This window comes from Pholcus phalangioides, unplaced genomic scaffold (assembly GCF_987345545.1).
Source record: "Pholcus phalangioides strain wild (caught in Gottingen) unplaced genomic scaffold, Ppha-v1.0 ptg000013l_1, whole genome shotgun sequence".
In the NCBI taxonomy this organism is placed as follows: Eukaryota; Metazoa; Arthropoda; class Arachnida; order Araneae; family Pholcidae; genus Pholcus; species Pholcus phalangioides.
Window position 1 is genome coordinate 26588979 of NW_028301606.1, and position 17806 is coordinate 26606784.

General features: G+C 37.0%; 1 protein-coding gene across 4 annotated transcripts in view; it reads left to right on the plus strand.

Annotated features, from left to right (window-relative positions):
- The first annotated feature begins 2579 nt into the window (after nt 1-2579).
- Nucleotides 2580-17806, plus strand: part of LOC149078879 (uncharacterized) — a 60184-nt gene continuing 44957 nt past the window's right edge. Inside the window, exons 1-8 of one of the 4 annotated variants that reach the window (XM_089241066.1) lie at nt 2580-2683; nt 4483-4602; nt 7029-7207; nt 9279-9323; nt 11074-11092; nt 13905-13924; nt 14689-14721; nt 16733-16769. In XM_089241066.1, coding sequence (XP_089097192.1) covers nt 4515-4602; nt 7029-7207; nt 9279-9323; nt 11074-11092; nt 13905-13924; nt 14689-14721; nt 16733-16769 — 421 coding nt within the window. In that variant the 5' untranslated portion in view covers nt 2580-2683; nt 4483-4514. Of the gene's footprint in view, nt 2684-4482; nt 4603-7028; nt 7208-9278; nt 9324-11073; nt 11093-13904; nt 13925-14688; nt 14722-16732; nt 16770-17806 lie in introns of those variants that run through there. The other 3 variants (XM_089241067.1, XM_089241068.1, XM_089241069.1) reach the window with 3 other exon arrangements.

Here is a 17806-nt window from a genome sequence, read left to right on the forward strand (position 1 = left end):
CGTTAAAATGTCTCGCCACAGACAGCACACAACGGTACAAATATTCAATCATTACATTTCACTTCTGAAATATAGATGGCAGTACTGAAGGTCATTAGTGGAGTTTTACGACCCTTCTCGGAATGCGAATCAAGTTTGGATCGTCACCCACAGATCAAGAACTTCTGGCTGTTAGTGGATTTGTATGACACAAGTTTGGGTCGCGACCCATAGGTTAAGCACCACTGCATTAAATTAATCTAAAAATTTGTTTCTTTTGTTTTTTACAGTTGAAAAAACAAACAAGACAAATGGCTGTGACTACAAATCAGTTCACTCTGCTCGAACTGCTGGATCTGGCGCTTCGTGTGCCCGATGCCGGAGTCGTCAACTTCAACCTACTTCATCACGTTATAAAAGTGACCATAGAGAAATCGGATTTGCAGTCGGTGAAGCCCTACTGCCGCATCAGTAATCCTGAAGCTGCCAGGGAAGCTCTAATGAGAATGAGGAGACAAGAGAAACCCGCAGAGTGGGAGGAGCTCCCTTCAATGGACGATTCTGAAATCAGTGATCAGGGTAAATATCAAGTTCAACTTTTAAAGCTAGTCTCATATGTCCAGCCTGGTCGAATAGTCATTCGCAAATATTTGCTTTTCCCCCTGCTGCAATGAAGTACCGGCAGCATATAATGACTGCACTGGCCCAATATACCTTTCAGCGTTTTTTGTTGGCGTTCTTCGACCAGTGTGTGGCGAGACGGATTGGAAAATTATTGGGAAGAGGGTCAGAGGCGGATTCATGGTTTTATGGCGCCTGTGAGCTACATTAATTTTGCCGCCATTTTCCCCATTCTTATCTAATTTTCTTCAGATTTGCCGCCCTAAGCTACAGCCTGCTTAGTGTTCCCCTTCTCGCTCCCCGAAGAAACGCCTCATTCTCACTCTTATGGTTACTCACATGCTTGTACACTTTCTTGGTCGCTCACTGACATGGTCCTTCACTCTATCGGTTACTCTTTTGATCATTCACATACGTGCACACTGTTTCGATCCTTCGCATGCTTGTACGCTCTAAACCAGTTTCCCCAAACTTTTTTGCCCCATCGCCCCCTTCTTCAGAAATTTTTTTTCTCCCATCGCTCCCCAACGTAATCTAACCCATAGGATCCTATGCTAAACCCGTAGCCTCTACCGCCCCCTGGAACATTCCATCGCCTCCCAGGGGCGTTAACGCCCACGTTGGGAATCACTGCTCTAAACCAATGTTTCTCAACCACCTAGCATCTGTGAAACCGGGCCGTGAGTAATTTGTCCTTTTATTCTCCCCGCCCCCCATTTGTTTCCCATTAGCCCTGTTTATAACCGGGTCATTTTCTCAAAAACGAATTCAACCGGACCGCGGGGATTCTAAAGGTAAATAACCACTGCTCTAAATCACTATTTCGGTCAGTGGCGTCAGAATTCTTTCGAACCTGTGGGTGCTCGTCTTGAGTTTCATGCAGGACATTTTGATTTTCGAATCAATTCTTGGGTTGCTCTGACAAACTTCACAAATTTCTGACACCGCTGCTCCGACGCCACTGTTCACCGTCTATTAGTATCTCACTATCTAGGTCAGTGATTCCCAACGTGGGAGTTAACGCCCCCCTTGGGGGCGATGGAAAATTCCAGGGGGGCGGTAGAAGTTACGGGTATAACATAGGATTCTATGGGTTAGATTGCGTTGAGGGGCGGTGGGAGGAAAAAATTTCTGAAGAAGGGGGCGATGGGGTAAATACGGTTGGGAAACTATGATCTAGGTCATAGGCGGAAATAGGAAATAGAAGTCCGTGAACGTCTGGGGGGGGGGGGGGCGCATGGTGATGATGATGTCAATTCATATATACACATACACCTTAGATCAGACGACTCCACTTTTGATGCTGGAGGGCTGCCCTTCATGCCCACCCTTATCTCCGCCCATGATCTAGGTCACTTTTTAGGCAAACTTTTTAGGTCTTTCTTTTGGTTACTTATTAACCCAGTCTCACTCTCTAAGATCACTCTTTCGGTCACTCACTTGCTTGCTAACTCTGCATGTCACTTATTTTGTCACTCCCTGACTAAGTCCCTAGGGACCCGAGGAATCTCTCATTTAAGATTTTCAAATTTTTACAGAACCTTATGGTCATCCGTGGCAATTTCGTATTTTATAACTCCATCGATTGGTGCCTAGAAAGATGCCATTGAGAATATCTCATATTTTTATGAAGGGTAGTTGATGACGTAATCATCCTTCAAATCCCCTCCCCCCTCTCCTCCCCTTTTGTCAGCAAACGTGGATCCCCATCGATGCTGACTATTAATACTACTTGGATGACCCCTTAGAACTTTTTCTTTTCCAGGTATATGCAGGTATATGCAATGACAATTTTGTTCTGAAGATGGCGCTACCTTATGGGGACATGCTCCTCCTCTTTGCTATACATTTTCTTCCTCTTTGAATTTTCGCGGTGAATAATACGTACTTAGCATTTAGTGAAAGAAACTGTAATATTTTATTATTCTAACTCCTCTAATTCTTTCAAATAATTGATTAATTTTTAATATATTTGTAACGTTAAATATCAGCTTGAACCATGAACCGCCATTTACTGTGTATTAATACCCGCATTTTCCCGTGTCTTCGTGGGGAACAGGGCCCTTGGGCGATTATTGGAAAGGTAAGAAACTTGTGTGTGCAGTCTCAATGATAATCAGGGCCGCAACTGGGGGGGGGGGGGGTAGTGTTCTCTGGGCGCTGGTCGAAAGGGGGCGCCGAATGCACCACTTTAACTGCTGCTTCTACATTGAATGTCCAAAATTCGTTCTTGCCCCGGCTGAATAAGTATCTAGTTGCGGCCCTGATGATAATAATATAATATGCTTCCCCCCCTCCCACCCCCCAAGAAGATGGAAGACCAAATGGGCTTCAACTCTTGGGGGGGGCCTCCAGTATATATGAATCTTCAGTGTGTTTTACATGAAAGACATGAGAGTTCAATACTTGGGGGGGGGGGGGCCTCCGGATGAATGTGCATAATAACCTCATGTGATAGTTTTTTAATAGAATTAAAAAAAAAATTTGCATGTATATTTGTATGAAAAATGTCAATGTATGGCTCCTATGAGTAGCAAAGCCTCAACTAAGGGGTTGGGGGAGCATGTTTGGTGCCTCGGACCAGAGGTGGGTGTAAATTTCACTCTTTAATCTCTCCAACATTACAATGGGGGCTAAATTTTTTGCTTGCCCCTGCTGGCTAAGCATATAGTTGTGGCCCTGCCTATGAGGAGAAGGAGTTGACAGGGCCCCAGCTCAAGGGCTCAGGGCAAACGCTGATCAAGGACGATTTAGTGTTTAGGTTTGCTGAATCGTCCCATATTTTTTTTACGAGACATAAATTTCCCCTCATTTTTAGTTCTTGGGAAGGGTGATTGGCCCAATGCCTTCCCCTCTCCCTTGCCTGGATCGACACATGTGCAGAGGTAGATATTTTCAACTACAAATGGAGCCGGCGCAGACACCATCAGAGGCAAACAAGGGCAAGGTGATATTTCCAGCTAAAAATGAAGCAAAAGCAAAGATCTTCAGCAGTGAATAGAGCAGAGACAAGACATCTTCAGCTGTGAATAAAATCCAGTTCTGAATAAAGCTGAGAGTTGTACCCTAGAAGAACATTCACGGGGGGAGGTTGAACTCAGTCGGTGAAGTCTTCAGCCATGAGGTCAACCTAGGCACCTCAAGAAGGGGCTCATATATACAAGATCTGGTTAAATTTTTGAGAATTTGCTTATAGGGCCTCAGAAAAATCATTTGGCCGGGTACCCATGATGCTCTTAAGATTGCCCTGGGCTCAGCAAGCTATAGTCAATGGTGGCAAGTTTGGAAGGAATGGCAAATTTGCGGGATGAGTGATTTAGAAAATATTTTAAAATATCGGAAGCGCTGCAGAACCATAAATCCCCCTCTGTCTAGAGAGTGAGTCAGGTCATCATTTGATCATTTTTGTCGCACCACAGTCATTTTCTGCACACGAGGGCTAATTAGACCAGGACCTACAATTTATTGCTGATTCCGAACGGCAGGCTTGTTTTTTATACTCATTGAGGGGTTGGTGCTCTAACCCCTCGATGGGGGACTCCCTGCGGTAGCAATTTTTTGCTGTGGTCATGTCGCCCTTTCTGTTGCACCCCTGTGTCAGGAAAATTTTCTGACAAGGACGAACCGGGTATTGAACTCGCTACACCTCTAAACATCCTTTGGTAAGTTGGGCAATCATCTTATCGACCTGGGCTACCGCGCCCGTGAGTCAGGTCAGTAAGCAACCATTATTCAAATATCCAAACTGAAATTTTCCAGATGACAGCGAAAAACGTTCATAGGATTTTGTATAACATGTGTATGTAACCCTTTGTCGATCATATTTTTTTAAAATTTGATTCAATTTTATTACTGATTATCGTTTATATATGTATTTTTCAGACAGCTCAGAGCAAGATGCGGCAGGGAAGGAGATGCCGAAAGAAAAAGAAATGCCAAAAGAAAATCTTGAAAAAGAGGTCCAAGAGACACTGGATGTTGTAAAAGAAAAAGCTTCCTCGTGTAAATATTTGAATATTAATGGTGTAGAACTTTTTACATTTCAGTTATAAGTAGTTATAATATGCTAATCAATCATTTAGAGTTCTATATACAGCCAGCGTTACCAGATGTCCTCGTTTCTTAACGTCATTTCAAGCGCTCTCCTGTTTCGGAAAATTCACTCTTTTGTCCTCCTTCTCAGGTTTCCGGAATTTCTTTTTTCCCCCAGAGAAAATTTGTTTTCACTCTGAAATACATAATTGATACGAGAATTTTTTTTATCTGTTTTTTTCACATGTTTATATGCTTTGACCACTCACCATCAAAATTCCCAGAGTACATGAACCCAAGTTACCTCCAAGCAGGGCAGATGCTATTGTAACCATGGCCAGTTTGCTCCAGGATAATATGAGAAAGACAGATGGAAAGCTTTGGAAGAACGAATCTGCAACATCCATTTTGAGAATACCATATTGGTTGCTCTCCAACATCTATTGTGGTCAGGTCTGCAACTGGGGAGGAGCAGGCGGGTCTCATGTCCTTGGTGTTGGACCAGAGGGGGCACAAATTTCATTCTCAAACCTTACCTTTAACATAACAAGGGGTGCAAAAGTGTGCACTTGTCCTGGGTGACCAAGCATCTAGTTGCTGGCCTGATTGTGGTAAACTAATGTGGGAAGGGGGGTGGTTACCCCTTTCATTCAGAAATGAAGGGAATAGGATGCAAAAAACACTCTGCTGAAAAAAACAACTCTATGCTGATTTCTGTAGGGATTTACAAATCGCCTCTGGCAAAAGAGCAACACTCCCGAAAGAAAAAAAATCTGAGTGAAAAAAAATGAGTGAGCGAGCAACTGTATGAGTAACCAAGTGAATGACCTTATGACTGATCAAGTGAGTGGGGTGAGTGACCAAGTGCATGGCAGTATTAGTGATCTAGTTAGTGACCAAGTGAAGGGTTGAGTGACCGTATGAGTGAACAAGTGAATGGGTAGGTGACTATCAGAAAACTAATGAGAGTGGTCACTTGTAGTCACTCAAAACAGTCACTCACCCACTTACATGGTCCCTCATATGACCACTCACTTGGTCATTCAGTCAGTCACTTGGTCACTCATAAGGTTAGGGCAGGCGGAATGCTTGGACAAAATTTCCAGGACGTGAAATGTACAGAGGATGAAACATACCTAGAATGAAATGTTGGGGACGAAACACAGGAGAAAATTTTCAGATCGTGGCTATTGAAGGTAATGGGGCCCGTTATACGTCCAGCTCTAAGCTGTCCTTTGCCAATGACAAATTATTGCGGTTTTTGTGTGTCTACTACGCAACGGCAATACTAAACTTCTCAGAGAAATGTACTAAATTTTGATCTTTGAGCGATTTCTCTAAAAAATGGCAGTTTGAGATTTTTGAGGACCTCTGCAGACCCAGACTATCCACCTGTCTAGCCTACTAGGAAATCCAGTAGTGGTTGAATACTGGACATACAATAATTTCATTTGTAGCAGATTTTATGTTATGTAATTAAATTTTGTGACATCTTTATCTTTTCTTTTGTGGTGGTGCCCAGCATTTGTTACATGTATTGGGAGTACTTCGTGCGAGGCATTTTCATTTATCAGAGTTAAACTGTATAACGTTTTTTTTGCTTCTATCTGATTGGTTTATTCAATTGAAATTTGAGAAGCAGTAATAAATGCGTGCATGTTCTAGATATTTTTTATTAGGAAGGTCAAAAGGGTTACAGGTTTTTGAAGGTCAAAAGTTTTCATTTCTCTAAATTCAAATACTACATTAGAAAATTAAAATATTTAAGAAGAAAAGTGTCCCAAGGTGTCATCCTCAAAAAATTATGACAAAAAAAAAAAATATCCAAGTACATTCATCTAAACCAGAAAAACATAAAAACCAAAAAATTAGCGGCAGAGTGCAATGAAAAATTAATAAAAATGACCACAGTTAGCTGCTAATCTCCTCTCGTGCTCCTTGGCGAGATCTATTGAAAAATTCTTTTCACACTCTAGCTTTCCGGTTTTTTTCTCCCTTTTCTTTTTCTCCTTTAGCTTTTCTCTTCAAGAAACTGTTTCCCCCCCCCTCTTTCTTTGTATGTGCTGTACGTGATCATATGTTGTTTGAATGATGTCACTCAAGACTGTAGGGTTGCAGGATTTTAAAATTAATTTTTGACCTCTATTGGCATTCAAAATATTAATATTACAATTTATATTTTGAGTGACCCATAATAATTCTCCCAAATAGTTTTATATTTTTGTGCATATTTTAATGAGTAGAATTAGTGGTAATTTTTTCGAAACTTTTTGAGGAGGACACCTTTGAATCCTTTCCTTGCAAGTTACGTTTGCTTTTAATATGATAACTAAAACAATGATAAATGTAATGTTTGCCATAAAAAAGTTCAATATAATTTTTATCTGTTACGTTAGTGCTGGAAGAGAACAAACAAAAAGAAGAGGAACAACAAAAAGAAGAGAAACAACAGAAAATACCATTGAAACTTGATTTTGGGAGAGACAGGATAGGGAAATTGAAAAATATGGTAGAATTTTGGAGAACGAACAACTTCAACCGAAGATTAGGTGCTGCTGAGGACAGCATTGATAAAGTAAGTGAAGGAAATTTCAGTTCTTGACTGAGTTTAACATCTTTTCATTTTTTTTCTAATTACATTCGTTTGAAACAATGCTTATTTGCTGAATGACTTAGATTAGTTTTTGTTCTGAAACTTTATGCATCAAGTGCAAATCAAAGCAGTTGAAGAATAAACATTCCCAATTCGCATTGATAGTGGTCATAATTTTGCCCACTGCACCATCTAGCAAACAGGATTAGCTCCTCAGTTTGACCAGTCCTTTATCCGTTTTGGTTGACAATTGATTCTGTAACAAGATTTAAGGAAAAGTAAAATTCAAGAAAAAAAAAAAAAAAGGCAGTTGTGAAAGTAGTAGTTCTCATTCCCCTCTCACTTTGGCACAAGATTACGACCAATTTGCCATAGAACTGACAACACTTTACCTTCAATTGCTTTGGTTCAAATTGAACCTGCATGAATGGAATTTGTAGAAATCGGAAGGAGAGCATAACCTTTCATGCACTCAGATTCTTTTCTGTTTATCCAAATATTGGCAGACAGCAAAATGAGAGAGAACATAATGCAATTTCTCACCAAGGTTTACTTATTCTAGTTAAATTTACATCTAATTCCTTGTTAAAGTCATTATGTTTCAAATCTTTGCTAAACATTTGAAGTTTCACAATTAAATTCAATCTCAATCTTCACAAAACAGAAAATATACAGCTCATGATTAAATCAGATGCCCAAACTAGTTCCTTTATGTCCATTCAATCTTTGTCTTCCCATTGATCATCCTTTCACATTGCTATCAGCCAACTTTCTCAGCAGTATTTGCTGATGCGCATGAAATCTTAGTTCCAGTCACTCCCAGCAGTACTGAGGGTGGAGAGAAGACAGTCATGTTAATCTTTCAGAGGAGTGGCCAATGTTGATGAAGCAGAGCAAGCAAAAGGAAATCTATTGTAGATTTCACTATGCTGATGAAGTAACTAGTCACATTGGGAGAAGGTGTCTGCCACAGGTCTTAACGAAGTTCAGCTGCTCACTCGGAAAGCAAGTCCTTGGACGACACCAGCAGTACCGTCTTAACGTATGGGCTCACCCAGGCATGGCCTGGGGGCCTCAAAAGAAGAGGGGGCATCAGAAAAACGAGAAGCAGTTGAATTTTCCAAGTAGGGCCTCAGAAAAATCACTTGGTGCGGGGGTCCATGCTCTTAAGACGGCCCTGGACAACGGGTTGTCTACTCAATAGTGAACACCAATGTGCATAGCAAGAGTCATATCGGTATAACAAACATGGCGAAAGAGGAGTGTAAACCAGACATCTGTAGAAGACTTAGACAAAAACTAACTAAAACTTGTTTAACAATTAAAACTTTCCAGACCAGCCAGTGATGATTAAGTGCCTAGACTGTAAATATTAAGGTTGAAACTTCATGTTAAGTTCTGAGATTAGCAGCAGTAAGTGAGTGAGAAACTCAAACATGGGCTATATATAAACAGACTTAAAGAAGTTTTCCCAATTAGTTGATCGATGGAACCTATCCATCTTCAGATGAAAAAATATGATGTCACAAGAAAATTTTTGCATAATCTCTTGCACCTTACTTTCGAACTTTGATATCTAAATTTAGCAATAATATGTTAATATGTCATCAGATAGACCAGCTGCTATCGCCGATAAGCGATCAATCATAAGTGGAATGGAAAGCAAACAAGGTGGATAAATAAAAATAAATTCCAACACAAAAACATGACTAGATAATAAAAAAGACTAGATTATCAGACCTTTGCGCCGGAGGTATAGAAATACAAGAGATTTATTTTTGTAAATTTTCATGTTTATTTGTTGGCTCCTTATTATTTGTGTAGAATTTTCATTGGCAATCCTAGGGTGGGTGTATTTCTCTCATCTTCGAAGCCCTGTCTGGTTTTTGTTGATTTAGATTTTTTCATTCGTCATTGTTAATTTACTACTTAATAATCAAACTGATTTGCCAAGCTTAGTAGAAGAGAAAGAATTTAGTCTGTGTGTTATACATGCATATTTTTATATTAATAAATATAGCATTGGGATCTGAGAGTATCTTTTTTTTTTCAGATGTCTCAAGTTTTGGATCAACTTGTAAATCGATTTGATGACATGGTAATTATACATAGACTTTTTATTTTTGAGTTATGACTTGCAATTAGATTTTTATTCTGTCAAACATTATTTATGTGAAATTGCATAATGAGAAATGGCCTTTTGCACTAAACAGTACTCTTCCATTATAACCATACTAATTAGCATTTTTTTGGCAAATTTTCTTCAAATTTATGGCTGTTTGTTAAATATTGTCTTTAGTGTGATGTTCATATGGTTTTTTTTTTAACAAAGGCACATAGAAAGAAACAAGTCAAAATGCGCTAATTTTGTACCGAAAATGCATAGTATAGTTATAATGGAAGAGAGTACCCATTACACATGTATTTGCTCTTCTAAAAATTAATGATTTTTAAAAATTTATTGGGTATTATAGAAAGTCACTCTAAGTGAATTAATTGCTTTGATCTTTGGTTTCATGTTAATGTGGTGAAACAACCTTGCTCAAAATATCTATTATTCTTATAGAATGCCTTACTTACTTAATTTATTGCAAATGATTATGTGGTTTATTTCTGCCAATGAGTATTTTTTATCACTACTGGAAAAAATTTCAATCGACACATTTTGATGGCAAGTTTTACCACATTAAGCAATTGCTGACCCTTACATTAAATACTAAAAGAATTTAATTTCTCTCCTTTAATCTTATGTTAAAAGTTATCATATGTGTCATCGAATATAAAGAACCCAGACTTTGAAACTTTTTCTTCTTTTTTACTCGTGGTATCGATACAATTATCAGAATTTATTTTGTACAACATGTTCAATTAAATATTGATACACATGCTTGTCGAAAGTTCAGATCTGATGGTTTACTAGAATTTCAATGATTTCGAGAGCAATGCTGAAGATGCAATTTCAGAGCATTGGGGGCATTCCCCAAAAAAAACTTGATTCTAGAAATTTCATTTTCTGATTTTGTGGAAATGGCCAGTGTTCGATAAAAAAATTTTTGGCACCTTAATTCATACCAAAATCATTGCTGAATGTATGGCACACTTGGTGATGAAAATGCAGCTGAAGATGATTCAGAGGAACTAGAAAAAGTAACAGTGAAAAATGTAGAACATCCTGTAAAAATGCTGTAGCATTTTCTGTCCCAAATGATTGGGCCATGTTACACAATTTTCTGGAGCAAACTGAGAAAATAGGACCTGAAATATTTACAACTGTTGTTACTAGTATTGATGAAATTGTGAAGGCTCACAGAAAAAAAAATTAATTGTGAGTAATAAGTTATGTAAATAAAAAATTTGAATTGAACAAAAAAAAATGAACTCATTTTAGTATATTTACATACAGTGTAATTGAACATTGATTGCATAAGTTTACTAAAAAGTTCATTAGTGTATAGTAAAATAGTCAGTGTTTTTTTTTGTTTTTTCTCAGTTGAAATTTTCATCATTTTCGGTGTGTTTTTCCTTTCTTATGCAAAAAAAAAAAACTATTTCTCAAAAACTATCTCAATTTTTTTCCAGTCCTGTCAGTTTTGAGATAGGGAGGTTTAACTGTATTTGATTCTTTAAGAAAAATATAATTCGAGAAGTTTGAAATGATATCGATTGTAAAACTTATCGATTTGGCAATTATTATATTGCACTTATGAATTTCTATGAATAGTTTTAAAAGTAGTAGCTACCAAAGTATAAATCATAAATGGTGAGATGAAAGATTATGGTTTCAAAACTGAACTATTCATGAATTATTTAAAAGTTTCTTCATTCATGTTTGTATTTTTCATTTGCAGTTTGTCTTCTATGACATGGGTAAGTATTATGTGATATCGCTTGTTTACTTATTAAAAATTAGCTAAATACAATATTTAATAATAATGTATTTTGGTTGTAAGAGTGAACAAATGGAAACGGAAGTTATAATTTGATTTATTTTCCTATAAATGTGGAGAGGGAGGGGGGCAAGGAAGGCAACTGTGAAATGGTAGGTAATCCCACAGAGTCACTTGATATGTGCTGGCAGTTGGCTGACAGTATCGTCAAACATGCAATCAGTTGTTTTTCATCTGCTTCTGCAAAATGTTTGTGAGTAAAGAAGAGAAACGTGGTGTTATTTGTTTTTTAATGGCAGAAGGAGTTGGAGTTTACAAAGTGCATCAGTGAACGAAGGCAGTATATGGTGATCATATGCACTATCATTGACTTGTGTGAATGACTGGCACTAGGGTTTCCGCGAAGAACGGGAATCTGTGAATGATGATATGGGACTTGGTCAAAGTCACCTCACCATCATGGATGTTTTGGTGAAAAAAGTGGACCAGATAATCAACCCAAACAAATGACACGCAATAACAGACAACAAGAAGGTAGAAATGGGTTTCGGTTCTACTCATGCCAATATTACAGAGAAACTCTACTACATGAAAGTTAGTGCCCAGGGGAAATGCTTGTGCCAGTCCTGCACATGAGTCAATGACAATGAATGCTCTCCGTACATTTGCAGATGCATTTCATGAACTCAAACTCCATCTGCCACTAAACAACTAGTGAAATACCACATTGCTCTTCCTTACTCGCAAGCATTCACAGATGCAGATGGAAAAACAACCGATTGCATGTGGGACGATACTGTTAGTTGACTGCCAGCTCATATCACATGCTGCAGCATGACTGCCTCATTAAAAAGTCTCGCCGCAGAGAGCAACAGGCCAACAACGGTAAAGTCATCAAACATTACACTTCACTCATAGTTCAAAAAAATTGTGGTAGATGGCAGCACTATAACAAGCATTACACAGAAACAAGCTTCACGTTAGGTTCACAACATGGGCACGCGTATTCCAATATGTACCAATTCGTTAAAAGTTCCATAGAGGAATATGGACAAGGTACATGTGTGGTTTTGGTAGTAGCATGACTGCCTAAGGCAAGTCCATTCAGTAAGAGTTGCCTTTCGTATATCCTACTCTATTTTTATATAAAGTTTCACCACACTCTCATTTAAAAATAAACTGAATCATAGCAACTATTTCGTTTTAATTTAATCTACTCTTATATCTACAATAACTTGAACCGTAAGACAGACCCAGGCTCTGTTCCATGGGGGATATAAGCACTTTATCCCAAATTGTTGGGCCACAATCACTTGAAACAGCATTCACAGGGATGTATCAATAAAAATATTTGAAGGTCTTTCAAATATGATGCCTATGTGTGTGTGTGCAAGATAATTATGACTTCACAGACATAGTAGACTCTACGTCATTTTTACATATTGTGAAGCTCTGATTATTATTTTTAGACCCTTATCACACTTTATAAATCTGATAACTTATGTTGTGAGATAAATACTAAATTCTTAAAATTGATGACATCTTTTTTATGATTCAGAAAGTTATTGGAAGATTTCCAGTAGACTGAAACAGTAGGTTATATGATTTCCTAAAACATTGTAAATAGTTTGTCCCTTTTAATGATCATAACTCCCCATCCGCCCCCGGTAAAGTCTGGGAGCCCCCAAGGATCAAAAGTCGTCTCCCTGTTACTTTTCTTAATTTACATCACCTCCCAGAATCCCTCAATTGCACCACTAAATTATTTGCTGATGACTGTGTAATTTACCATATCATTCACCATGAATCTGATCTAGAACTTATCAAACATAACCTCGCTTCCATCGCGGACTGGTGTTTATGGCAAATGCCAATCAATATCTCAAAAACAGTTTGCATGAAAGTTACCCGTAAATTACTTCCTCTCGAATACTTGTACTTCATCAATAATTTAACATTATCCCAATTTTCTCAAATCAAATACCGCAGTGTCATAATCTCAGTGGACTTACATTGGAAGAAACATGTACCTAAAACTTTTCTTCCTCCACCGCAACCTTAAACATTTCACTCGGAATATCAGACTACTTTGCTACCAAACTTATATCTCCCCCGTTCTTTCCTTCGGCGCTGAAATCTGGGACCCCCTACACCTCCAGTAATATAGACAAACTCGAATCAATCCAAAATAAATCCACCTGATTTGCTCATGACTGCTGGTCATCTTTCGTTTCCTTGTCCAAATTTCATGTCCTCCCTCTCTTTATTCTTTGTCTTATCTCTCGATTAACATTGTTATATAAAATTTTCCATAGTCAATTCAACATAGATACCTCTGGTATCTTGGCCAAACCATCCTACATCTCTAGAAGACTCGACCATTCCCTTAAAATAAAACCAATTTTTGCTTCCACTGACTGCTTTAAATACAGCTTCTTTCCTCATACAATTGATGTATGGGAAAACTCCCAAACTCTATTGTCAAATCCCCCTACTATCACTAGTTTTTTGTCCAATATCAAACAATATCTTCGTCATTTTCAATCGCACATCCTCTTGTATAGGTTTTAGGGCCAACGATATTGTATAAATAAATTATGTAGGTTGTTCATTGCAGTAAAGTAGATTGAAATCTCGGTCTCTATCAATGCATATGCTTCTTTTTAACAACAGTCAAAAAATTTACAGTTTATTTGATCAAAACCTAATTTATTTTGCTTTCTAAACCTAGTTTTCTGTCATATTCCAACTCATTGTGAATGAAACTATTTTGTTTTGTTTCATTTTTGCAGGAAAGAAAATGCAAGATTTGGTAAGTTATTTTAATTAAATTTTGTTTCCATAATGATTTATTTTATGGATCAAAAATAAATCTAAAATTTATAAGATTCTGAGTTATTGAAAAACTTCTTTTCTTCTAATTTATGTTAAGTTTTAATAAATTCAGTCATAGAGAGGGGTCTTGCAGTTTGACTATGAAATTCTTTGTGACCAGATAATATGCATGATATTGCTCCCACAACTAATTTTGAGTTTGATGATGCATTAGTGTCAAATTGTGATACACCACTGTCTTATGTATTTTGCTACTGTGTTTTTCTTATGCAAATTAGAAAAAACATTTGTCGCTATCCAAATTTCTCTTCGGAGAAATTTTTTCAACTACACTGGCGTAAATTCCAAAAAACAGAACAATTTGTTGTCCCCAATCTCAAATTCAGTAATCATTCATAGCACCAATACCAATTGTTTAGTCGTTATGACAAAAAATATACAAGTGAGTCAGGGCTTGTTTCTTGCATGGACAAACAGGGCACTGAAATCGGGTTACCCTTTTGTATTATAGGCATAGGCCTCCCCTCTCTCCACCCCATGCCTCTACCCCCAAAGAAACTATATAAAAGGCCTCCCCCCCCCCCCCAAAAAAAAATGAATATATGCTGAGGCCTACACTTATAAGAAACAGGCCTTGAACTAAGTTCATCCGAAGAAGAAATTCATTATTTGAAAGAAATTCTGATGTTTTTATCTATCTCTACTAAAATATGCTTTGTTCAATAATTTTCTTCCTTACAGGAAGTTCAGGTTTCTGGAATCGTGAAAGAGGCGGTAATTTTTTAAAAATTTTCTTGATTGTGAGCTGAAGAAAAAAGTCAATGTCATGCTTTCATTTATATGTTAACAGTTATTTTCATTAAATTGAGTGTTATTAGTATACAGTGACTTCCGAGAATTTCATGTTTTTTTTTATTTTTTGTGTGTTGGCAGTTTGAAAAATGTGATGGACAATATTCATTAATACTCCGCATTTAGTTATAAAAACAATTAAAATTGATATTAACACTTGAAAATATTGTCGAAAGTGCATGCTATTTGTTTGTTTTTTCCTTCATAATCTTTTTCTTTCCTGCTTTTCATTTAAGGAATGCATTTCATGTGAATTTTCATGGTACTTCCACAAAAATGCTTTTATTCAATGCATGAAGAAATGGCTGATGTTTAGAATTAACATTCAGCATGTTAATTCTAAATGATGTTAGAATAACATGTTCTTCTTCTCTGATGTTAGAATAACATGTTCTTCTTCTCTGATGTTAGAATAACATGTTCTTCTTCTTTGATGTTAGAATAACATGATGTTCTTCTCTGATGTTAGAATAACATTTTTTTAACAATCTATATTAAAATTCTGCCTCTAATGAAGTTATGAAATTTTAATGTTTGATGGCATCAACCATACAAATACGTTTCTATTTGTTTTTGTGGAACTTTTTCTTTTATGCAATGTGCAATGATCCTGCTTTTGAGAAATTCAAGCAATAAAAATATATTTCATTCTGTAAAAGTAAAATTTGCTCTTTCTGCTTCCCCCCTCCAAGGAATAGTGTCTTTGACCCATATTTTTATCTCCCAAAGCAGAATGTTTTAAAACATTAAAGCCCTGAACTAACTAGAAAAATGTTCTGCAGTAAAAATTCCCATAACACAGTGTTGTACAATTTTCTCAAAATTCTTCCCGATATTTTTTTGTGACATGAGTGAATGTTTTTGGCATATTCTGCTTTGGGGGTTTTATCTACTTGATTACAATAAACACTTATGCATTACCATTTAGTTTTATTGTTGGTGAAGTACAGTGAAAGTCCATTATAACAAGAACTCCTGATCATGGGGAAAAATTCTTGTTATAAGCGAATTTTAATTTTTTGCTCTTTCAAATTATAATTGTAGAAAATTCTTGATACATCTGCATTGTAATCGTCTTTTAGATTATTTTTTTACTTTCTTGGATGTTTTTGCATAGAATTTTGCATTCTCAAAACAATTTAGCAGACCGAGAAAACAATTGAAGTTATAGATTATTACATCACTGCTCAATTCCATGGCTATATAGACTTGTATGCATTTTTCTGCTAATCAGAAAGTTTTTAGCACGATTTGTTTAGTCATTCAGAAACGAATTTGAATGTCAAATTCTGGTTAAACAATGCCTGATAGTGACCATAGTCTTTTAGTCACTGGGAGACACAAAAGTAAAAAAAAAATTATCACGTATACGCAGGGCCGTAGCTAGCCATTCCTGTGCCTTATGCAATAATTTTAATTTAGGCCTGTTCTGGGCCCTCTGCCTTCTAAGTGGGGCCCTGTGCGGGTGCACCTGTCTAGTTACAGTCCTGTGTATACCATGTGTATGATAAGAAGCATGAAGCAATGATTTAGTTCAGCTCTTCAAGGGAAAGAGAAAAAAATGATATTTTTTGGAGAATTTCATTGATGTTATAACAGAAGCTTCATTATTTTCAACTTGCTATAAGCGAATATTTTTTATATCTTTAAAATGAGCTATTTGACAATCACTTGTTTTATGGAGATTCTCATTATAAGCAATATTCGTTATAGTTGACTTTTACTGTATTTCCTTTCTGAGATGTGTTATGTAATAAAGGATAACAATGTTAATGGTTTTGCTATTGTGAAATTTGTATTTATATTTATTGGTATAAAATATTCTTTTGTTTATCAAGTGTTAAAGGATTTATGAATTAATTTTTGAAGTCTATGCAAAGGATCTATTATGTTTGTTCTTTTCCCATCAAATTTGACTTTGTGTAATTTGCAGGGGAGAAAACCAAGCTTTTTAGAGCTATCTGAGAAAAGTAAGTATTTCTATTGGTGTTTGTACTTCCCTACTATTTCTTAGATTAATTTTTGCTTAATAGATTAGTTTTTAATAGGTCAGAGTTAAGATCCTGATTCTGTGAAATGGAAGTTCAGGGGTGGGAACTCTGCGCCAATTGCGCCAAAATTAACATTTTGCGCTATCCTGCTCCAATAGTGTATTTTTGTATTTTTCTGCGCCAAATAACGAATTTTGCGTCAGTATGCCCGGAATTTCGGAAAGGACGGCAAAAAATTTTTGTTCCTGCTTTGCCGCGAAACGATTCTTTCCGACAAGAGCGTGTTTATTCCACTGCTGTACAAATTATCGCCCCCTCATCTGGCTTTCCATCGTGAAACCCCGATAACATCTGTGAATATTACTGACAATGGTTTGCAATGGTCTTTCAGCTTTAAAACGCAAATGCGAGTCAGTTGCCGTTTAAAAAAAAGTCTCCACTGGAAGCAGCAGAAATTAATATAGTCGATCGTCATTGCGTCAAATCCCGATGTTTCGTGAAAAAAAATTTCATTCCGGGAGTAAAAAGTGCATGTCCGCCGAATTACGAATGCTAATTTAGAAACATTGCCGAACAACGAGTGTTAAATCGCCAATATCGCAAAATAACGAGTGTCAGATCGCCAATTTTGCCAAATGAGTGCTGAATCGCCAAACATCGTGTTGATTCTATCGAAATTTCTCGCCCATTTTGCAACAATTTCTTTCAGAGTATAAAAGAAATTGAAAACTTATAGTAAAATTTTAGCCCATTTGAAGGGCGGCTGTTCCAGACAGCAAATAGTGCCCTCAGTAAGCAAAAATCATCTTAAATAGATTGGTATGAAAAATTTTATGACAGCCTCTCTTTCAAACAAGGTGTCAAAAGCCTGAAGTACCAAAAACAAAAAAACAAGCTGATGAAAAGATGTTTTATAAGAAAAGACAGTGCAGTTGTTTTATTTTGAAAAGGGTGGGGGGGGGGGTTTAACAAAAATATTCTTGTTAATTTCGCTGCTCCAATTTATAAATATCTGC